General features: G+C 47.2%; 1 protein-coding gene across 1 annotated transcript; it reads left to right on the top strand.

Moving 5' to 3' along the window:
* The first annotated feature begins 362 nt into the window (after positions 1 to 362).
* LOC119919571 (dipeptidase 2-like) lies at positions 363 to 23,959 on the top strand. The gene is made up of 10 exons (XM_038740100.1): positions 363 to 547; positions 1,974 to 2,100; positions 4,685 to 4,814; positions 5,469 to 5,610; positions 8,520 to 8,589; positions 9,592 to 9,768; positions 16,081 to 16,165; positions 20,036 to 20,111; positions 21,626 to 21,761; positions 23,535 to 23,959. Exons 1-10 carry the CDS (start codon positions 363 to 365, stop codon positions 23,721 to 23,723), a joined length of 1,317 nt encoding a protein of 438 aa, XP_038596028.1. The 3' UTR covers positions 23,724 to 23,959.

The raw sequence follows: 23,959 nt of genomic DNA, 5'->3' as shown, positions 1-23,959 counted from the left end.
TCATGGGCACTGGGTCTATCGGGGCAAAGGAATTCTTTCTCACAAGAGCCCTTAATGTGGCTAAGCCTCATTTTACGGCCAGGGAAACTTGCTTATCTAACTCGTGGTCATGTGATGGGTTGGATGTGGAATTCCTTAGCTCCTGCCTCCCTCCACCATGTTCTGGGGATGGTGCTGCCTCTCCCCAGATCCCAAACTTTCTGGACCAATGCCGATTGGCTCAGGACCACCCCTGCTGCCTGTTCTGAAGGGATATCTCTCTGCTTTTCCTTCCTAATCTTTCCAGCTTCAAGGACGTCAGCCTAAGGTCCACGGAACTCGCCTAGCCAGGCAGGCCGCTCACAGGTCTTCTAGTTCCCAGCATGCAGTGCTGGCAACCGTCTGCTGCTATGGGCACCTTTCTGGAAACCAAAAAGCAGTTGGCAGGGCAGGTCCTCCTGCTGCTGTTGCTCCCTGCTGCTGTGGCTTCAAGCAGCGATCCTGAGCAAGCAGTCAACTTGAGAAAAAGAGCTGAGGACTTGATGAAGGCCTCCCCTTTGATAGACGGGTATGTGCAGTTGGCTCTTTCTTAATATGCTGTGGCAGTAAGCTAGACCCCATCACACCAGGCATGGTTACATGCTGTGAGTAGAAGTGGCAGAAGCATCAGATATTACAGAATTTGAGAGTTTTAAAGACTAGCCCTTTTCTCCAGTGTGTTTCCAGCCTGATGCAACTATCTCCTCCTCTGGAGCTAGGAAGAGATGGGATCATTAGCCCTATCCTAAAGATAGAAATATTGGAAAGCAGAAAATAACTGATGTCAATACAGAGCTGCAAGGTAAGTCTGGAGCCCAGGATACTGGCCATTAACCCATCTCACCTCACCTGATTGGCTTTGACCTTGACTTCACTACCTGGGTTGCCCACAGATTCTGTCCAACATCGGCTCGATACATTCCCTTTGGCAAAAACTGAGAGAAGTGAACCTTGCATAGGCAAAATGAGTTCTGGTGTAGGGTGGGGAACAGAGACCAAGTTCTAAGTTTCCTGTAGATATTCCCTTCAGCCAGATCAAAGTTAGGATCCCCTGCCCACCTCTTCAGACAGGACAGACTGACAGCCAGGCCTATCTTCAAAATCCACACAAAAATCTAGAAATAATGTGTCAGACCAACCGACCACAGGAACTCAGATGGAGCCCTGTACTGAACCCTTTAAATAGAGGCTAACATCTGGAGACTAAGTGAGATTAGCCTCTCTAAATTAACAGAATATTTCTGGGTCCCAAGTCCAATTTAGAAAGTGCCTAATCATATACAATAAAGAAGACACTACCTCAGAGGAGATCCCTGGGCCTTGAATGCTGATGTGACAGATTCTGGTATTTTTCACCCAGACTCCAGAAACTTTATTTCCCTTCTCCAGCTACAAGAAGCTTCATTGGGCCTGACCAGAGTGAGAGACAGGGTTCATTTTGAGCTTCTGGTCTAAGCTCTCCTGGATTTTCATCTCCATACTCCAGGAAAACTTTGGAGCAGCAGTTGACTGCAAGAGAAGCTCCAGTTTCTCCAACAGACCAACCAGAAGAGGAAAAATTTATAAGGAGAAAGAAGGGAAAGTTGAGGGAGAGAGAAGGAAGGAGAGAGAGAATATGGAGGGGGAAGAAGGACTAGGAAAAGGGAGTGGGGGAAAGAGATTGGAATGAGCCAGACTTCTTGGAAAAGGGGGGACCTATAGAACTGGTGGCGATGTGGGGGGGAGGTGACTTTAATAAACCAAACTCAGAAGCAGGGAGGGAGGATGAAGGGGAAATGAAAAGATCAGTGTTTGCTTTGAGGAAAGAAACTCTTCTTGCTGTTTTTCTCTCCCACAGGCACTGCTTTCAAGAAATTTCTGTTTCAGCACTCTGCTGGCTTCCAAAGGAGGGGCAAAGAATCTGGGGGAGTAACATTTACTGCTCAGTTTCTTAATCTCAGCTTTCCCTTGTTTAGACATAATGACTTCCCACTAATTCTGAAGTGGCATCTTCAGAACAAACTGAATGGCACTGATTTACACACGTATGAACGAAGCCACACCAACATCATGAAGTTGCAAGCCGGGCTGGTGGGAGCTCAGGTATGTTCTCAGACTATCTCCTGACACTCCCACAGCATTCTCCTCTTTATTGCCTTCCCCAGACTGAGTTCACATAGAGTTAAAGGACTTGGTTCTCTCTGGCAGCCTGGCTGGTTTGTTAGTCCTAGTTTCCACTTGAGGAAACAGGATCCAAGTCTGATCCCAGATCTAGGCCATTTTATTCTTTTACTCTCCGGACCAGGGCATTAACAGTTCAAAAAAGCAGAGAAGCAGTGTAACCTAGTGGAAAAACGATGTGTCTGGGAGTCAGAGAACCTGCGTTCTCATCCAGGCTCCACCATTTGCCTGCTGTGTGACCTTGACCACACTTAACTCCTCTGTGCCTCAGTTTCCTCAACTGTAAAATGAGGATTCAATGCCTGTTCTCCCTCCTACTTAGATGTGAGCCACATGTGAAACAGGCACTGTGTCTGACTTAATTAACTCATATCTACTTCAGCACTTAGAACAGTGCTTGACACATAGTAAGCACTTACCAAATACCATCAACAACAAAAAAAAGAAAATAATTTCTTTCCCACCCCATCTCTCTCCCCCTCCTCCCCGCAACTTTCTCCCTTTGTCTCTCACTGTCCCTCACTCTTGCCTCACCCACCATCTATCCCTTGCATACACCCTCCCTCCTGCCCAGAACTCCCTACCCCTTCATATCCGATAGACCACCACTCATCCCATCTTCAAAGCCTTACTAAAATCTCATTCCCTCCAGGAAGTCTTCCCTGCCCCAGCTCTCATCCTCTGACCATATTTTCCCTCTCTACTGCCTCTCCCATGCACTTAGTCCCATCCCCTAAGCACTTAGATACTCCCTCCCACCCGGCACCACCACAACACTTATGTACATATCATTACTCTCAGTTGCTTCCCCCATCTGTAATTTATTTTAATGTCCCCTTAACTACACTATAATTTCCTTGAGCACAGGGATCATGTCCACCAACTGTATGGTACTCTCCCAAGAGCTGAGTACAGTGATCTGCACATAGATCATACTATTGATTAATTGATCGATTCCTTTCCCTCCTAGTTCTCTCTCATGCATGTTCACACACACACACACCCTCACCTAATAATAATAATGGTATTTGCTAAGCACTTACTATGTGCCAAGCACTGTTCTAAGCACTGGGGTAGATACAAAGTAATCAGGTTGTCCCATGTGGGGCTCACAATTTTAATCCCCATTTTACAGATGAGGGAACTGAGGCTCAGAGTAGTTAAGTGGCTTGCCCAAGGTCAAACAGCAGACAAGTGGCAGAGCCGGGATTAGAACCTACGTCCTCTGACTCCCAAGCCCGTGCTCTTTCCACTAAGCCATGCTGCTTCTCACCTCAGTCTTTTCCCTCCAAGCCCTCACAAAGGGAGGGTGCTGATGGGCCAACTGGGGGGGATGTGGCTGAATGCAGTCAAGCCTGGTCCCCAACCTCCTCTGATCTTGGAAACCTCCAAGGACATTGTGCCTTTGTGGGGAATTCTCTTGAAGAGAATCTTGTGAGTTCAAATTAAACCACCCCAAGAGACCAGACTCCACCCAACAGTTCAGTACTTTGTCTTGTCTCTTTCTGTTTCTGGCTTCCGTCTTAATACATAGTCATATTTACCGTTTTCCTAGCAGGTAATCCAGTTAGTCAATTAGCTTATGGAAATACCTCTGTTTTGCCGAAATGTAGGCCTCACATTGGATAGTCCTTGCTTTTTACAGACCAGTTTTGAATTCCCTGTTAAAAGAAAAAACAACAAAAAACAACTACATGTGGGTTTGGGTGTTATCTAGGGGAGCATGACACCAAAAGTAACCGTTGCAGTTAGCACTGACTCAACATCTGCTGGACTTGATAGTGTGCTGCTGCTGTAGCACATTCCTCCTTGGAGTCAGGAAAGGGAGCTGTAAGACAAGCTGGTAAATTTCAGGCCCAGTCCTTGCCCTGCTCTGCAAATGGTTCAGCTTTTAAGTAGACATCTGGTTAACACCTAGGAGATGAGCCTCTCCCTAATTGGGACCAATGGATGGAGGAGATAAGGGAGAAGGAGAGAGGTGGAATATGGAGTAGGAAATAGCTGGCAAAACTGTTGGTTTCTAATTCCTTCTCAGGGAATTGAAAAGGGTTCAGTAAAGAGTTAAATCCCAGGGTCCTGGGTGGAAATGGACCAATTTCAAAACTATGGGTAAGGAACTGGTGAACTGGTGATATATAGCTCTGCTCTATTGTACTCTCCCAAGTGCTTGGCACAGTGCTTTGCACACAGTAAGTGCTCAGTAAATACCGATCGATTGATAGATTGACTGATGATTGACTGACAGCTTCTACCTCCCTAAGATGCAACCAGATTCGGAAGGGTCTGGAACTATGGGCTAAAGAACTTGAAGTCCTGAGGCTGGAGAAAGAAGTCTTGTGTTTTTCTCTTAGTAAATACTATGTTGTGTTGTCACCTAAAGCAGGACCCCACTTTAAACCTACATATGGCATTTGCAAGAAGACCAGATGCCTGAGCACATGAGTTGGTATGTGTCCCTGCTAGAGTCCTCGGTGTCTGATTTCTGGCTTTCTGGTTCTTTTTTCAGTTCTGGTCGGCCTACGTCCCATGCAGCACCCAGAATAAGGATGCCTTGCGCCTGACTCTGGAGCAAATCGATGTCATCAAGCGCATGTGTGACAAATACAATGAGCTGGAGTTTGTGAGCTCTGCTGAAGGTGAATCTTTTGGAGATAGCTGCTTCTAAAGAAGGTCCTGGAAGGAAAGGGGACAGTATAGCTAACATGTCTCTGGGAAACTGAGTCCCTTTAGCCAGGTCCCTGGGCTAAATGGACTCCCTTGACTTCTGAAAGTTAAGGGAAATTTGTACTTTTCGGGGGGCAGAGCATCCTCCTCTCTGACTGATCCACCAGTCAGGTATTATATAAAAACTTAATGGGGATGCTATTTCTTAAAGGCCTAGTAGTCATTCAAATATTAGATTGGCTCCACATGACAGAGAAATGGAACAAGGTGTGAGTGGGAATTCTGTCTTTTGCAGGATCATGATAAAAACTGCCTGTGGGGCAGGCTTTTTCATAAGCATCCAAACTGTTCTTAATTTGGGTTTAGAACGGACCCTAGCCAAACAATTGACTGTGCTGTGGAGTGCTGAGTCAAGCCAGTGGACTCTTCTATCCACCAGCCCACTCTGCGGACCTAGAACCCTGGAAATCATGGGTGGCATTGCCTGGCACTGTTCAGATGACACCCCTTCCCTTCCCCACACCCCAGGCAGAGAAAGGAAGGTGGGAATTGGGGAATAGAGAGTGTGGGAACTGAAAGCAGACTCAGTAACCTCTTTTGACCCTCCCTCTCTCTTCCAACGCCAGCCCTCAACCAAAGCAAGAAGATCGCCTGCCTGATCGGAGTGGAGGGTGGCCACTCCATTGACAGCAGCCTGCCGGTCCTGCGGACATTCTACGAGCTGGGGGTGCGCTACCTGACGCTATCACACACCTGCAACACACCTTGGTAATGGGGGCCACAGTGCTTGTAATTATTCTGAAAAATAAATGTGTGATCAGAGGAGGGGAAATGATTTTGCCATGAAGAATATAGTCAGTTCAGCTACAGCATGTTCGTTTCCTTACCCCATTCAGATATAACATGATCAGGGTTGGCTTCAGATAGTGAGTGAGAGAGGCAGCAGCTTCGGGATTAGAGTGGGTGGCCACAGTTGAAAATTTGAAGGCACCCAGCTTTTCACCACCCTAGTTGGTAGCGACACCTGGGTTAACAGGGACTTGGGAGGAGAATGCAATCAATCAATCAATCAATGGTATTTACTGAGTGCTCATTATGTGCAGAGCACTGTATTAAGCACTTGGGAGAGTACAATGCAACAAAATTAGCAGACACATCCCCTGCCCATAACGAGTTTATAGTCTGCAATGGCTCTGGAACAAGCTGGAGGGGTGGAGAGGGGGCGGGGCAATCTGGGGACTTCCTGGAGCAACACAACAGGTTTCGTGGTTCAGGAGAACTTCCATAAGGCGAACTTTATAAGGAACAAGAGGGAGCTAAATGTCTGAACTCAGCCCTAGACACAAAGGAAGTATTAGAGAACAGCCCATCCACAACACATGTCTGTTGTAGGTGGCATACGTCAATCTATAAATTGGTACAAGGACAATAGGTGTAGGAAAAAATGGCTTGGTGCATGGCAGTGTTCAAGGTGTGATGCTGTTCCCCTTCCCCAACTCTGTCTCCCCCTCACTGTACTGGACAGTATAGGAATTTGTGTTTCTGTAACTTTTCAGTATTCATTTCAATAAAACAGCAACGAGTGGTCAGGAGACATAGCGGAGGACAGAGCAACAATACAGGCATTTGTTTCAAAAAATGTCAGGCATGGTGGTATCTTCAAACCATCTACCCTGTAATTTATTAATTCCCATCATCAGTGGTTTTTGGTTTTGTTTTATGGTATTTGTTAAGCTCTTACTATGAGCCAAGCACGGTACTAAGCACTGGGGTAGGTACAAGCTAATCAGGTTGGACACAGTCCATGTCCCACATGGGGCTTACAGTCAATCCCCATTTTACAGATGAGGTACCTCATTTTACAGATGAGGCAACAGAGGCACAGAGAAGTTAAGTGACTTGCCTAAGGTCACAAAGCAAAGTGGCAGAGCCGGGATTAGAACCCAGGTCCTTCTGACTCCTGGGCCCATGCTCTATTCTCTAGACAACACTGCTTCTCAAAGCAGCATGAGATGCTTCGGTGATGAAATGGTTATGACAATGCGGTTTTCCAAAACACAAGGTTCTTAGACTACCACTTTGTAATAGAAATGACTGAATTGTCCTTGCTTTCTCAGCACTTGGTGTTCTCTTTCTTGAGTTGGTCAGGTCCCAGGCGTTGGCTCTTGCTTGAAATGGGCCATAAATCTGACCACGCAATTGTTCCAGGTGGCAAGCTCACTGCTCATAGGGCAAGACCAAGAAAGTTGGAAGCTTCTCTTTGAGAGGCATATTTTATCTCTTCCACAAAGGGGAATCGGGGTTAGTAGCCAGATGCAAAACCCTCCTAAAATCACATCTCTTCCTCTAAGCCCTACATTTCCCCTACCCGTCCTCCCTTCTGCATCACCTATGCACTTGGCTGTGTACCCTTCAGCACTCTGATACTCATCCCAACCACACAGCACTTATGTAAATACTCCCATACTCTGCTATTTCCCATATCTGTAATCAATTTTAATGTCTGTCCCCCCATGTAGACTGTAAGCTCCCTTTGGGCAGGAATCCTATCAACCAACTCTCTTATATTGTCCTTTCCCAAGCACTTAGTACAATGTTCTGTACATGGTAAGTATTCAGAAAATACCACTGATTGGCTGATTGATTAGTTCCTGCATCTAGGCTGATCCCTCAATCAATCAGTAGTATTTATTGAATCTCTGCAGTGTTCAAGCCGTCACCAAAACCTGCCGGTCTCAGCTCCGCAACATTGCCAAGATCCGCCCTTTCCTCTCCATACAAACCGCTACCCTGCTCGTTCAAGCTCTCATCCTATCCCGTCTGGACTACTGCATCAACCTTCTCTCTGATCTCCCATCCTCGTGTCTCTCCCCACTTCAATCCATACTTCATGCTGCTGCCCGGATTTTCTTTGTCCAGAAACGCTCTGGGCATGTTACTCCCCTCCTCAAAAATCTCCAGTGGCTACCAATTAATCTGTGCATCAGGCAGAAACTCCTCACCCACAGCTTCAAGGCTCTCCATCACCTCTCCCCCTCCTACCTCACCTCCCTTCTCTCCTTCTACAGCCCAGCCCGCACCCTCCGCTCCTCCGCCGCTAATCTCCTCACCGTGCCTCGTTCTCCCCTGTCCCGCCGTCGACCCCCGGCCCACGTCATCCCCCTGGCCTGGAATGCCCTCCCTCTGCCCATCCGCCAAGCTAGCTCTCTTCCTCCCTTCAAGGCCCTACTGAGAGCTCATCTCCTCCAGGAGGCCTTCCCAGACTGAGCCCCGTCCTTCCTCTCCCCCTCCTCCCCCTCTCCATCCCCCCGGTCGTACCTCCTTCCCTTCCCCACAGCACCTGTATATATGTATATATGTTTGTACATATTTATTACTCTGTTTATTTATTTATTTTACTTGTACATATCTATTCTATTTATTTTATTTTGTTAATATGTTTGGTTTTGTTCTCTGTCTCCCCCTTCTAGACTGTGAGCGCACTGTTGGGTAGGGACTGTCTCTATATGTTGCCAACTTGTACTTCCCAAGCGCTTAGTACAGTGCTCTGCACACAGTAAGTGCTCAATAAATACGATTGATTGATTGATTCAGAGCACTGTACTCTTAAGCATTTGAGAGAGGTTTAAGAGAAGCCAGAGAGCCATTCTGCATTTCTTTTCTTTTGTTCCACTAAGGGTGGAAACTTCATCCAAGGAAACTCACCACTTCTACCTGAACGTGACTGGGCTGAGCAGCTTTGGTGAGGTGAGGATCCTGACTGCTCTGCCACCTCTGAAGAGAATGGGTTTGGTTCCAAATGCTCACTGAGGCTAGTGGGGAGCCCTGGGAGAGCCGTGCTCCAGAGGCACGGCCCAAGAGGGGAAGAGAAGGCCGGGGGAAGGTGAAAGGGAAACGTTATCTAAGGGGAGGAGGCCGTCTGAGGGAAAGGCCTGCAAGCAAAAGTCAAACTGGTGGGATCCTCTGATAACATATCACTAGTTGTCTTCAGAGGGGGTTCCATGAAGGCTCCCTGCCAAAGAAGGGCCAGTTGGAGACTACTCCATTGATTGACTGAATTTATATAATTTCCCCTGCACTTAAAGCCTGAGGGCAAAAGCCATCAAGATGGTTTGTAGCATATTTAAATCATCTTCCAGAAGCAATGATAACCCAAAAGCCAACCAGCCCCAGTAATCAGCACAGTTCAGGTTATTACCCCATCTGACCAGATGCATTTAAAAAGATGATTTTTGGTAAATTACCCTAAAAAATTACAAAGGTAAGACTCCATGAGGCCAAAGCAAACTGGAAGCTCTCCACATATGGATTTAGCCACCTCCAGCTCCATAAAGCCTAAAGTGGAGGGTGTTGCTAGGGTCCCACCAGGCAGGTTATGCGGCATACTAGCAGTATGAAAGGCTACAGACCACCTTAGCAAGGTTCCTAGTTGTTGTACAGCCTAGACGACAGACAATACATGCTGGTTGAGGGGCTGGCAAGGTTAGCAGGAGTTTAGCAGGGGAGGGACATAGCCCATTTCTCTTCTCTCACCTATCTCCATCCTGATGGGAGAACTCGTAGAGTGTACTACATCTTTTAATGAAATGAATAGACCTCAATCAATCAATCAATCAATCGTATTTATTGAGTGCTTACTGTGTGCAGAGCACTGTACTAAGCGCTTGGGAAGTACAAGTTGGCAACATATAGAGACGGTCCCTACCCAACAGTGGGCTCCTCTCCTCTCTCCTTGTTCTGCCATCTTAGGAAGTGGTGAAGGAAATGAACCGCCTTGGCATGATGATTGACTTATCCCACACATCTGAAGCCACCGCGAGGCATGCCCTCCGCATCTCCCGGGCTCCAGTCCTCTTCACTCACTCTTCAGCCTACTCAGTATGCAACCATCCCCGGAATGTGCCAGATGAAATTCTGCTGCAACTGGTGAGCCCTCAGTAATTAACAGTGAACCCTTGGGTTTCACTAGGATTCTTCTTCCTGGATTCCACTCTCTGCTCTCCCCTCCTCCCCAGGATGCTTTTGCTTTCTCCTACTGCCCCTGTCTGGATGGAATTAGTTTCCCCCTTGCACACATTAAAAAACTGAGACCCAGAGAGGTCAAGTGACTTGGCCAAAGTCACGCAGTAAGTTGGCGGCAGAGTCAGAACTACACTCTCAGTCTCCTGATGGGTAGGGAGTGTCTCTATCTGTTGCCAAATTGTACTTTCCAAGTGCTTAGTATGGTGCTGTGCACACAGTAAGCACTCAATAAATCTGATTGAAGGAATAAATGAATGAATGAATGAATCCAGGGTTCTGGCTGATTATCTTGGAAGCCCTGGGAAGAGGGAGGGAAAAAGGGTTATTTACCCAGTTGTTTTCTCCTCTGAAGCTGCTATTGGTCAGTCATTCATTGCCAGGTATCATTATTATTATGGTATTTGTTAAGTGTTTACTATGCGTTGGACACTGTTCTAAGTGCTGAGGAGGATTCAAGTCAATCAGGTTGGACACAGTCCCTATCCCACATAGGGCTCACAGCCTAAGTAGGAGGGAGAAGAGGTATTTAATCCTCATATTAAGAGAAGCAGCGTGGTTAGGAGAAGCAGCATGGTTCAGTGGAAAGAGCCCGGGCTCTGGAGTCAGAGGTCATGAGTTCGAATCCCGGCTCTGCCACATGTCTGCTGTGTGACCTTGGGCAAGTCACTTCACTTCTCTTAGCCTCAGTTACCTCATCTGTAAAATGGGGATTAAGACTGTGAGCCCCCCTGGGACAACCTGATCACCTTGTATCCCCCCAGCGCTTAGAACAGTGCTTTGCACATAGTAAGCGCTTAACAAATGCCATAATCACCATCATATTACAGTTGGGTAAACTGAGGAACAGAGAAGTGAAGTGACTTATGCAGGGTCATAGAGCAAGCAATTGGCAGAGCTGGGATTAGAACCTAGGTTATCTGACTCTCAGGCCCTTGCTCTATCTTCTAGGCCATGCTGCTTCTCTAATCATATTTTAATCACATTTTCCACCTTCCTCAATTCACCTCAGCAGGAACATGAACCTTCTGACCAGGTTATCTGGGCAACGGAGCTGAGATCAATTGTGGACAAGTCCTGGGGGATTGGTTATTTTGGGGGTTTGTAGGAGACAGTATATTTGCCTTAAAATAATTTGGATAGCATGATCTCCAGGTCCTTTTCCTTTTCATGCACCCATCATGACTGGGGGTATGATTTCCCCATCCTGCTGTGTTCCCCTCAGTATAAGTATCAATGTCAATGGTTTTTATCAATATTTATTAAAGATCTGCTCTATTCAGAACAGGGGTGCCAAGTTTTCATTTTGAGGGTGGGGGCCAATGGCCAGGAGGTTTTGTTTTATATGAGAAGTAATGGGGAGTCATTAGAGATGTTTGAGGTGAGGAGTGATGTGCTCTAATAAGTGTTTTAAAAGATTATTGTCTCTGAGGCTACACTTAAGGATAGACTGAAAGGGGGTGAGGCTCGAGACAGGGAGACCAGTAAGGAGTCTGTTATGGGAATCCAACCAGGAAGGGCTTGAACCAAGGTGGGGCCTTTAGGGTGGAAAGAAAGGGGCAGAAATATTATAGAAGAATCAGCAGAATTTAGAGACAGATAACATGGGAGGTACTAAAGGGCAAGGAGTCAGAGGTGATTCAAGCTTGGGAGGCATGGAGGATGGTGGTGGTGTCGACAAGATAGGAAGAGGAGAAGTTTTAGTGGGGAAAGTGAGGAGTAACCACAACCCTGCAGCCCCTGTGGCAAGGTTGGGATTTTGGGGAGGGTTCTCCAGACCCTTTACTCCCCAGTTTCCCAGGAGTGCAGAGGAGGCATGTGGGTTTACCCTTACGTGCTTTAACTCTGCCCTCTCCTCTGCCCGGCAAAATTATTTCTCCATGCTTATTGACACCCATGCCCATTGGTTGCTCTCACCAGTTATTCCAGATGTTCCTCCCTCCTCAAACCCCTTTCCTCCATCTTTTGCCCCTAATAACCTGGCCACCTACTTTATTGAGAAAATCAAAACTCTCAGACCTGATCTTCCCTGCCATTCCCTAGTCCCTCCCACCTCCTGCCACTTCTTCAACTCTCCCATCTTTCCCAGAGGTATCTTGAGGAGATCGCTTGTCTTCTCTCAAAATCCACCCCCTCCACCGACGCATCCGACCCCATTCCTTTGCACCTTATCAAAACACTTGCCCTCTCCCTTTTTCCCTCCTTAACTGCCATCTTCAATTGTTCACTCTCCAGTGGCTTCTTCCCCACTGCTTTCAAACATGCTCATGTCTCCCCTATCCTAAAAAAACCTTTCCTTGACCCCACAGCTCCCTCCAGTTATTGCCCCATCTCCCTCCCACCATTCCTCACCAAACTCTTTGAGCAAGTCATCTACACTCGCTGTCTCAAGATCCTCTCTTCCAATTTTCTCCTTGACCCACTTCAATCTGGCTTCCGTCCCCTTCACTCCACAGAAACCACCCTCTCAAAGATCATAAATGATCTCCTTTTTGCCAGGTCCAATGGCAGCTACTCCATCCTAATACTCCTCAACCTCTCAGATGTCTTTGACAGTCGACCACCCACTTCTGGAAACATTTTCTAACCTCTGCTTCACTGATACTGTCCTCTCCTGGTCCTCCTCCTATCTCTCTGGATGCTCATTCTCTGTCTCTTTCTCTTGCTCCTCCGCTGCCTCCCACCCCCTAACTGTGGGAGTCCCTGAAGGTTCAGTTCTGTGTCCCCTTCTATTCTCCATCTACTCTCACTCCCTTGGAGAACTCATTAGCTCATGTGGCTTCACCTACCACCTGTATGCGGATGATTCCCAAATCTACATCTCCAGCCATGATTTCTCTCCCTCTCTGCAGTCTTATATTTCCTCCGGTCTTAAGGACATTTCTTCTTGGATGTCCTGCCAACACCTCAAACTTAACATGTCCAAAATAGAACTCCTTATCTTCCCACCCAAACCCTGTCCTTCCCCTGACTTTCCTATCACTGTAGACAGCACCACCATCCTTCCTGTCTCACGAGCCCATAACCTTGGCGTTATCTTTGACTCCTCTCTCTCATTCAACCCACCTATTCAATCTATCACTTGCCTCATCGATTCCACCTCCAAAATATCACTAAAATCCATCCTTTCCTTTCCATATAAACTGCTACCATATTAATCCAGTCACTTATCCTATTCCCCCTTGATTACTGTACCAGACTTCTTGCTGACCTCCCTGCCTCCTATCTCTCCCCACTCCAATCCATACTTCACTCTGCTGCCTGGATCATTTTTCTACAGAAATGCTCAGGACATGGTTCCCCCACTCCTCAAGGACCTCCAGTCACTGCCCATCCACCTCTGCATCAAACAAAAACTCCTCACTACTGGCTTTAAACCACTCAATCTCCTTGCCCCCTCCTACCTCACCTCACTACTCTCCTACAACCCAGCCCATACATTTCGCTCCTCTAATGCCAACCTTCTCACTGTACCGAGATCTTGTCTACCTCACAACCAACCTCTTGCCCACGTCCTGCCTCTGGCTTGGAATGCCCTCCCTCTTCATATCTGACAGACAATTTTTCTCCCTGCCTTCAAAGTCTTATTGAAGACACATCTCCTCCAAGAGGCCTTCCCTGACTAAGCCCTCCTTTCCTCTTCTCCCACTCCCTGCTGCATCACCCTGACTTGCTCCCTTTATTCATTCCCGGGGCCCCAGCCCCATAGCACTTACGTACATATCCTTAATCTATTTATTTATATTAATGCCTCTCTCCCCTATAGATTGTAAACTCACTGTGGGCGGGGAATGTGTCTGTTTCATTGTTATACTGCACTTCCCAAGTGCTTAATAATAATAATAATAATGATGGCATTTATTAAGTGCTTACTATGTGCAAAATACTGTTCTAAGTGCTGGGGAAGTTACAAGGTGATCAGGTTGTCCCATGGGGGGCTCACAGTCTTAATCCCCATTTTACAGATGAGGTAACTGAGGCACAGAGAAGTTAAGTGACTTGCCCAAAGTCACACAGCTGACAATTGGCAGAGCTGGGATTTGAGCCCATGACCTCTGACTCCAAAGCCTGTGCTCTTTCCACTGAGCCATGCTGCTTCTCTGTACAGTAGAGTACAGAGAACAGTAGTACAGTGCTCTGCACAAATAAGTGCTCAATAAATATGATTGATTGATTGATAAGACTATACATGAGTGACCCACTTAGGGGACATGTGCGCTTGCCGTCAAGCTTGTTCTCTAGATTTGGCTAGGCCTTAATGCAGACCCCTAGCACTCCCTCTGAAATACTCAATGCAAATGGAACCAGGCCAGAATTCTCCCATCCAGTCAGCCTATTCAGGAACCATCCAGTTAATAGTCAAAAGCAGAGTGTGACCTTGACTCCTCTGCTAGATTGTAAACTCCTTGAGGGCAGGGATCCTGTCCACTTACTCTATTGTACTCTCCCAAGTGCTTAGTATGGTTCTCTGCATAGGAAGCACTCAATAAATACCACTGATTGATTGATTGATTGATTCATTCATTCATTGAATCGTATTTGTTGAGCACTTACTGTAAGAAGTACAAGTTGGCAACATATAGAGACGGTCCCTACCCAACAGCAGGCTCACAGTCTAGAAGGGGAAGACAGACAACAAAACAAAACATATTAACAAAATAAAATAAATAGAATAGTGAATATGTACAAGTAAAATAAATAGAGTAATAAATATGTACAAACATATATACAGGTGCTGTGGGGAGGGGAAGGAGGTAAGGCGGGGGGGGATGCGGAGGGGGAGGAGGGGGAGAGGAAGGAGGGGGCTCAGTCTGGGAAGGCCTCCTGGAGGAGGTGAGCTCTCAGTAGGGCTCTGAAGGGAGGAAGAGAGCTAGCTTGGCGGATGTGCGGAGGGAGGGCATTCCAGGCCAGGGGGATGACGTGGGCCGGGGGTCGATGGTGGGACAGGCAAGAACGAGGCACAGTGAGGAGGTTAGCAGCAGAGGAGCAGAGGGTGCGGGCTGGGCTGGAGAAGGATAGAAGGGAGGTGAGGTAGGAGGGGGCGAGGTGATGGAGAGCCTTGAAGCCAAGAGTGAGGAGTTTTTGCCTGATGCGTAGGTTGATTGGTAGCCACTGGAGATTTTTGAGGAGGGGAGTAACATGCCCAGAGTGCTTCTGCACAAAGATGATCCAGGCAGCAGCGTGAACTATAGATTGAAGTGGGGAGAGACAGGAGGATGGGAGATCAGAGAGGAGGCTGATACAGTAATCCAGTCGGGATAGGATGAGAGATTGAACCAGCAGGGTAGCAGTTTGGATGCAGAGGAAAGGGCAGATCTTGGCGATGTTGCAGAGGTGAGACCAGCAGGTTTTGGTGACGGATTGGATGTGAGGGGTGAACGAGAGAGCAGAGTCGAGAATGACACCAAGGGTGTGGGCTTGTGAGATGGGAAGAATGGCAGTGCCATCAACAGTGATGGGAAAGTCAGGGAGAGGGGAGGGTATAGGAGGGAAGATAAGGAGTTCAGTCTTGGACATATTGAGTTTTAGATGGTGGGCAGACATCCAGATGGAGATGTCTTGAAGGCAGGAGGAGACATGAGCCTGAAGGGAGGGAGAGAGAGCAGGCACAGAGGCACTTCTCTGAGGCACAATTGATTAATTGTCCTTGCATGAGAGGGTAGTAAGAGGGGAAGGGAGTGGAAGAAGTAGATTGCATAGCAAAGTGGAAGAAAGGAGTACCAAAATGTTCCTTCCCTTGGGAAAGTTGGGAATAAGTGTCCTTAGCATCCATGGCCTTCCCCCTAAGAGCATTAAAGGGGTTCAGCCTGGGCAGCCTGGTGGAAAGGACAAAGAAGAAAATTGTAGAGCTCCAGTCAGTCGGCCCCAGAAAGAAACAAGGAGAAATCCTCATGCCCTGCCCTGAACCCTCTACAACTGTAAGCTCGTTATAGGCAGGAAACATGTCTGCTAATACTGTTATAGTGTACTCTCTCAAGCAGTTTGTTCAGTGCTCTGCATCCATTGATTGATTGAAACCAGGCAGCTTCCATCTGCCCTCAGGTTTCCCTTCAATCAGAAAGGCAGCATTCCCTTTGTTCCAATGAATGTCTGCCTTAAGGGGCAGAGAGATTCATGGAGACCAGATTCCAGCCTCTGAGAGGGACCAGTCTAGCCCAAGGCAGGGCCTTGCAGGCATGTGAGCATTTTCAGGACTGCCTGTGTCTTCTTCCTTTTCAGAAGCAAAATGGAGGCATTTTGATGGTGACCTTCTCCATGGGTGTGATCCAGTGCAGTCAATCAGCCAACATCTCCATAGTGGCAGGTTTGAAGCCAGTCCTCTCTGCCTTTCCAACTACCAGTTCTGTAGGAGGTCCTCTGGGCTTCTACCTCTCCACTCCTCTCTGGCTCTATCTATGTCTCTATACCAGTTCCATCATCCTAAAAGCTGTTAACTTCTAAATTTGTTCTGGGTTGGGCCGGGGTGGGGGGGGGGGGGGGGCTTTTCTCAGGAAACTGAGACACGGAGAGGCTCAGTGACTACTTACCCAAGGTCACACAGCGGGCCAGTGGCTGTATTGAGATTAGAACTTGGGTCTTGGGTCTTCTGACTGTCAGTCCTGTGCTCTTTCCTCTAGGCTATGCTGCTTTCAAATTGTCAGTTCAATGTGTATTGGCAGCCAAAAAGGCAAACGAAATGCTGGGCATCATCAGGAAGGGAGCAGGAAACAAAACAAAACACAGAGATGTTAATAATTGTGGCATTTGTTAAGCGCTTACTATATGCCAAGCACTGTACTAAGTGCTGGGGTAGATGAAATCATTCAGTTAATCGTATTTATTGAGTGATTACTCTGTGCAGACCACTGTACTAAGCGCTTGGGAAAGTACAATCCATCTAAAACTCAATATGTCCAAGACTGAACTCCTTATCTTCCCTCCCAAACCCTGCCCTTTCCCTGACTTTCCCGTCACTTTAGATGGCACTACCATCCTTCTCGTCTCACAAGCCCACAACCTTGGTGTCATCCTTGACTCCGCTCTCTCGTTCACCCCTCATATCCAATCCGTCACCAAAACCTGCCGGTCTCACCTCCACAACATCGCCAAGATCCGCCCTTTCCTCTCCATCCAAACCGCTACTTTGCTGGTTCAATCTCTCATCCTATCCCGACTGGATTACTGCATCAGCCTCCTCTCTGATCTCCCATCCCTCGTCTCTCCCCACTTCGGTCTAGACTTCACGCTGCTGCCCAGATCATCTTTGTGCAGAAATGCTCTGGGCATGTTCCTCCTCTCCTCAAAAATCTCCAGTGGCTGCCTGTCAAGCTACACATCAAGCAAAAACTACTCACTCTGGGCTTCAAGGCTCTCCATCACCTCGCCCCCTCCTACCTCACCTCCCTTTTCTCCTTCTACAGCCCAGCCCGCACCCGCTGCTCCTCTGCTGCTAACCTCCTCACTGTACCTCATTCTCGCCTGTCCCCCCGTCGACCCCCAGCCCACATTCTCCCCCGGGCCTGGAATGCCCTCCCTCCACACATCCACCAAGCTAGCTCTCTTCCTCCCTTCAAAGCCCTACTGAGAGCTCACCTCCTCCAAGAGGCCTTTCCAGACTGACTCCCCCTTTCTCCTTTCCCCCTCCCCATCCCCCCCCACCCTACCTCCTTCCCCTCCTCACAGCACCTGTATATATGTTTGTACAGATTTATTACTCTATTTATTTTACTTGTACATATTTATCATTCTATTTATTTTGTCAATGATGTGCATCTAGCTTTACCTCTATTTTTTCTGATGACTTGACACCTGTCCACATGTTTTGTTTTGTTGTCTGTCTCCCCCTTCTAGACTGTGAGCCCGTTGTTGGGTAGGGACCCTCTCTATATGTTGCCAACTTGTACTTCCCAAGCACTTAGTACAGTGCTCTGCACACAGTAAGCACTCAATAAATATGATTGAATGCATGAATGAATGAATGAAAGAATAAGCAGGCACATTCCCTGCCCACAACGAGCTTACAGTATAGACTGGGGAGACAGACATCAATATGAATAAATAAATTACAGATATGTACATAAGTTCTGTGGGGCTGGTAAGGAGGGAAGAACAAAGGGAGCAAGTCAGGGTGATGCAGAAGGGCATGGAAGAAGAGGAAAGGGGGGCCTTGTCTGGGAAGGCCTGTTGGAGGAGATGTGCCTTCAATAAGACCTTTGAAGCGGGGGAGAGTCTGTTGGATTTGAAGAGGGAGGGCATTCCAGACCAGAGACAGGATGTGGGCCAGGGGTCATCCTCAGTGAGACAGATGAGACCGAGGCACAGTGAGAAGATTAATACATGTTGATTAGGTCAAACACAGTTCCTGTCCCACATGGGGCACAATCTAAACAAGAGTTAATCCCTATTTTACAGATGAGGAAACTGGGGCCCAGAGAAAGTAAGTGACCTGTCCAAGTGGCAGAGCTGGGATTAGACCCCTGATCCTGTGATTCCCAGACTCATGCTCTTTCTGCTAGACCACAAGAGTTTTGTCATATATAGCCAGGGTATACCAGGAATACTGCATGCAACTAGTGTCACTACCTTTTAGAAGAACACACTTGAACTAGAGATGCTATGGAGAATGGCAATTAAGGGCAACTAATCATGGGATGGAGCGGCTTCTATATGAGGAGATAATTTGAAAGAATTAATACTCTTAATCTGGAAAGACAAAACCTGGCAGTAAATAACTGAACTACACACAAACCTATACAAGCATGGAGGATGTGGTCAGGGTGAATATCACAACACTGGGATGAGGAGAGACTCATTGAAGCTGTAGTCTCAAAACAAACTAAAGGAAAACCATCTTTGCACAAACAGATGGTATTTAGAATTGGCTTATAACAGGGAGTTGTGCAAGGTGTAAATATACATACATGGATGAAAAGTCTGTAACAGGTTACCCCAGCGCTTAGCACAGTGCATGGCACAGACTAAGCGCTTAACAAATTCAATCTTTCAATCTTTCAAATTCATCTTTCATTCATTCAATTGCATTTATTGAGCACTCTTCATTATCATCATCATCATCTCATTAAGTTGGATGTCAAGAATGACAACCATTACACAGTTCCTCCAGGGATCTTGCTGCCACTAATGGAGAAAGAACATCAAGCTAGGTAGACCATTGGTTTGGTCCAGTAATGACATTTCTTATGTCCTAAAGTTCAGTCCCTGCCATCAAAGAGCTTGCAATCTAATGAAACAAGTAAATACATTTTTAATGGCATTTGTTAATTAATTCATTCATTCATTCACTCAATTGTACTTATACAACCATAAACAGACACATTCCTTGCTTACAGTGAGCTTGCAGTCTAGAGGGGGGAGACAGACATTAATATCAATAAATAAATTCCAGATATGTACATAAGTGCTGTGGGGCTGGGAGGAGGGGAAGAACAAAGGGAGCAAGTCAGGGTGACACAGAAGGGAGTGGGAGAAGTGGAAAGGCGGGCTTAGTCAGAAAAGGCATCTTGGAGGAGATGTGCCCTCAATAAGACTTTGAAGCGGGGGAGAGTAATTGTCTGTCAGATTTGAGGAGGGAGGGCATTCCAGGCCAGAGGCAGGACATGGGCCAGGGGTTGGCAGCGAGATAGACGAGATCAAGGCACAGTGAGAAGATTAGCATTAGAAGAGCGGAGTGTGCAAACTCGGTTATAGTAGGAGAGTTAATGAGCTGAGGTAGAAGGGGCAAAATGATTGAATGCTTTAAAGCCAATGGCAGGGGGTTTTTGTTTGATGAGGAGGTGCATGGGCAACCACTGGAGTTTCTTGAGGAGTGGGGAAACATGTCCTGAGCATTTTTGTAGAAAAAAACTTTACTATGTTCCAGGCACTGTACTAAGTGCTGGGGTAGATACAAGCTAATCAAGTTGGACACAGTCCATGTCCCACATGGGGCTCAATTATCTTGGATCTACCCCAGCATTTAGTGGAGTGCCTGGCACATAGTAAGCACTTAACAAATACTATTTTTAAAATATCATAAATACAGAAAGATATCTGGAGTGATTAAAACAACCAGAGTCAGAAGAGCTCATTTGAGAATACTCTAAGAAGGAGGTAGGTAGGTCCTTAGACTTTTTTTAAGAATCATGGATTTTCTTTCCTCCTGAAGTTGAAGAGTCATCTTTTCCCTTTGTTCTAGATCATTTTGACCATGTGAAGAAAGTGGCTGGAGCAGAATCAATCGGAATTGGAGGGGACTACGATGGGGTTGCTAAGTTAGTGCTTCCTCCTGTTTCCTTTGTTGCTGTTCAGCATGTGCCCCACACATCATGCAAGTTGTCTCTAGTTCCCTTTGGAAACAATGCTGAAGGAAATGGGGAGAAATTGCAGAACTGGGTGTTCTATCTTTACATTTTTTTTGTAGTAGAAGCAGCACTAGTCATAGTATTTATTAAGTGCTTTCTTGTGCTGAGCACTTTACTAAGAAGTGGGAAAGAATACCCAGGTGGGAATTTGACACAGGCCCTGTCCCTCGGGGGTTTACAATCTAAAAATATAAGGGATGAGAGGGGATTGGAGACAGACATATAAGGAGAGATGAAACAGAGGCAACATAAAGACATAGACAGATACACAAAATAAGAAGAAAGATCAGTAGGGTACTGTGGCTAGAGGAGCAGAATTTCAGGCTCCGTGTCTTTAACAGTTAAAACCACAACCACAGTGACAATAAGGGGAGCAGCCACCACAGTCTTCCCGGGGTTTTGTGGAGGTAGCCCCAGGCTGCAGCTGTTTTTCTCTTACCTGCCAGGGTAGCACAAGGCAGGTGGGGATGGAGGTTTCTTGGTGACACAAAGGGGAGGCGGTGTGGGTTCTCGGGGATGTGGTCTGGTGGAAGAGGGCTCCAAGGGCCCTGGACATCATGGTGGGAAAGAGACAAGGTTCTGGGTGGATTTGTTTGGCTGTTTGAGAGAAAAAGAGAAAGACAGATGGGCGGGGGGGGGGGGGGGGGGGGGGGGAGAGAGAGAGAGAGAGAGAGAGAGAGAGAGAGAGAGAGAGAGAGGCTTAAATCCCCATGGCCCAGAATGCATAGGGCATGTTGGGAGCATGGATCCCGGGGGTCATGGTGGAAAGGTAGCAGAGTTCCCAGTAGAATTGCTTCTGTTCACAAGTCTAGTGAGCTGCTTTGCCTTCTCTGCTCAGCTTTTCCTTCCCTATTTCCTCCTCATTTCAGTGAAGCTGGACTAGTTCTACTGTCACACAGAATGGAGACTTGCGTGGGCCAGTTCTCACACTGATAGGAACTAGGAAATGAAGGAGATGACAGGAGCATCTGGAGGTGGAAGGGGGAGGGGAAGAGAGCACAGCTTGGGCGGGGTGGGGGTGGGGGGCGGAAAGTAGACAACCAGTTAGGGTGTGGGAGGGTTCAAGGACAGAAGTTCCACCTTAAATATCTTTCCTCTACCTCCCACCCTCAACCATCAGAGCAGAAGTTAAAAAGCCAAATCAAGAAATAGGCCCTTAAAATCAATTTCAAGATCTTCCCTAACCAAGCTTGTCTCCTAATCACAAATCTGTCTCCTCCCTCTCCTGAGGACTATTGGCACTCATTCTGTCCAGCAGATTGAAGTGCTCTGCACACAGTAAGCACTCAATAAATACCATCGAGCAATACACAAAGGCTTTAAGTACTCTCTGCCAAGTAGGTAGATGGCCTGAAATTGGGTCCCTGCCTATGTAGGCCCCTCTGCAGACTCTCTGAGAACAGTGGGATGTTTTCCATTCACAGGTTCCCAACAGGCCTGGAAGATGTCTCCAAATACCCTGATCTGATTGCAGAGCTCCTGAGGCGAGGCTGGAGTGAAGAGGAGTTGAAGGGAGTTCTGCGGAACAACCTCCTGCGGGTGTTCAAGAGAGTGGAACAGGTAAGGCCTAAACCAGAGTCCACACCAAACGGCCTTCCTTTCTGATGCCTTGGGGATCCACCTACTTCCTTGCTTTGGGAGAATTTTGCCCTATGGCAGCCAGAGGGGGCCTGATAATCTGGCTGACATTGGGACTTGATTTCTGCTCTCCCTGAGATTGTGGGGTGGAAGGTGTCCCAGAGACTGGAACTGCAGAACCCTAAATGGCTGTCTATCAGTCAGTCATAGTTCATGAGCGCTTACTGTGTGCAGAACACTATACACAAAGCGCTTGGGAGAGTCTAAGGGTGGCTGTGTGAATGGTGGGTTCTCGGGGTTCCATAGCCAGGAGGAGCAGATTCCTCCAGCTCCTAGGCCCCTTTCCTTTCCCTGATCAGTCAATCAATAGTGTTTTTTGAGCACTTACTGTGTGCAGAGCACGGGACTAAGCGCTTGGCGTGTACAGTATAGTAGTGTTGGTAGACACGATCCTGGCCCTCAAAGAACTTACAGCTTCTTTCCTCCTCTCACTCTCTCCCTTTAAGCCTTTTGGAGTCAGCTGGGCTACTGAGAGGGGAAATGTCAAACTGCAAATTGATGTCTATTGTTTATCATTGTATTGTGCTTTCCCAAGTGCTTAGTACAGTGCTCTGCACACAGTGAGTGCTTAATAAATACGATTGAATGAATGTGTGGGTGGTACAATACATGCAAGGCAGGCTCTCCAGAGAGGGCCAGAACCAACCAAACTCCTAAGGGTCTTGTTAGCTTAGTAAAGACCCCCAAAGTCCACTGCCCTGAAGACTCCCAAGCTAGACCAATTTCAATTAGAGTACAGAAGGTTTGGACAAGATATAAACTGGGATGGACTGTTGAAAGTTCTTCAGATCTTTGCATTCAACTCCCAGCTAAGCAATAAGAATCAGCTGATGTGAGGCCAAGGCTCGAAAGCAGTATGTGAGGTGGAACTGGGGAGAACTCACTGGTCTTCCAGGAAAAAGATTGCATTGGACAAAGCATATATATGGCTGGGTGACCATGACTGTGACCTTGTTGTCATTATTACTATTATCATTATTATTCTAATATGGGCTGACTTGGTCCATTCCCCCAGGCCAGGAGGCCTTCAACGCCTCCAACTGCTAATGGCATGTGCTTAGCATAGTGTTCATTCATTCAATCGTATTTATTGAGCGCTTACTGTGTGCAGAGCACTGTACTAAGTGCTTGGGAAGTACAAGTTGGCAACATATAGAGACAGTCCCTACCCAACAGTGGACTCACAGTTTAGAAGGGGGAGACAGAGAACAAAACAAAACATTAACAAAATAAAATAAATAGAATAAATATGTACAAATAAAATAAATAAATAAATAAATAGAGTAATAAATACATACAAACATATATACATATATACAGGTGCTGTGGGGAGGGGAAGGAGGTAAGGCGAGGACGATGGAGAGGGGGAGCAGGGGGAGAGGAAGGAGGGGGCTCAGTCTGGGAAGGCCTCCTGGAGGAGGTGAGCTCTCAGTAGGGCCTTGAAGGGAGGAAGAGAGGTAGCTTGGTGGATGTGCGGAGGGAGGGCATTCCAGGCCAGGGGGATGACGTGTGCCGGGGGTCGATGGCAGGACAGGCGAGAACGAGGCACGGTGAGGAGATTAGCGGCAGAGGAGCGGAGGGTGTGAGCTGGGCTGTAGAAGGAGAGAAGGGAGGTGAGGTAGGAGGTACAGTAAGCACAGTAAGTCCTCAGTAAATACCACTGATTGATTGATTAACAACTGTGAATTCTTCTAGGTTCGGAGGGAGAGTGTGGCTGAAACTCCCAATGAGGCAGAAATTCCAGTTGAGGAGGTGAAGAATCCCTGCCGCACGGAAAAGGAAGATATATTAAGTTTGTACCCTAGCAGCAATTCATTTGTCCTGACAGCAATGCTCACCCACATTGGGGGTGCACTCATGACATTCCTGCTCCTATCATATTAAGTTATGATCCCCTGGGCGGAGAGCTTGGCTCCTGCCTTTTGGGAAAAGTGCATTTCCCCACTGATTTATCTCCTGGTCTCTTCTTAGATAGTAAAGGCCCTCTAATTTGTTCTCAGCCTCCCTAGGTGGGAGGCCATTCTATCTCCCTCTCATTAGGCTCCCAACTGCCTAGGCTGAGTCCTTAGGGGGCAGTTCCACCCAGTTTTTCTACATACCTCTGAAAATGTTGCTACTAA

The sequence above is a fragment of the Tachyglossus aculeatus genome, chromosome X1 (assembly GCF_015852505.1).
Source record: "Tachyglossus aculeatus isolate mTacAcu1 chromosome X1, mTacAcu1.pri, whole genome shotgun sequence".
Classification (NCBI taxonomy): Eukaryota; Metazoa; Chordata; class Mammalia; order Monotremata; family Tachyglossidae; genus Tachyglossus; species Tachyglossus aculeatus.
This window is presented reverse-complemented; position numbering and strand designations above follow the sequence as displayed.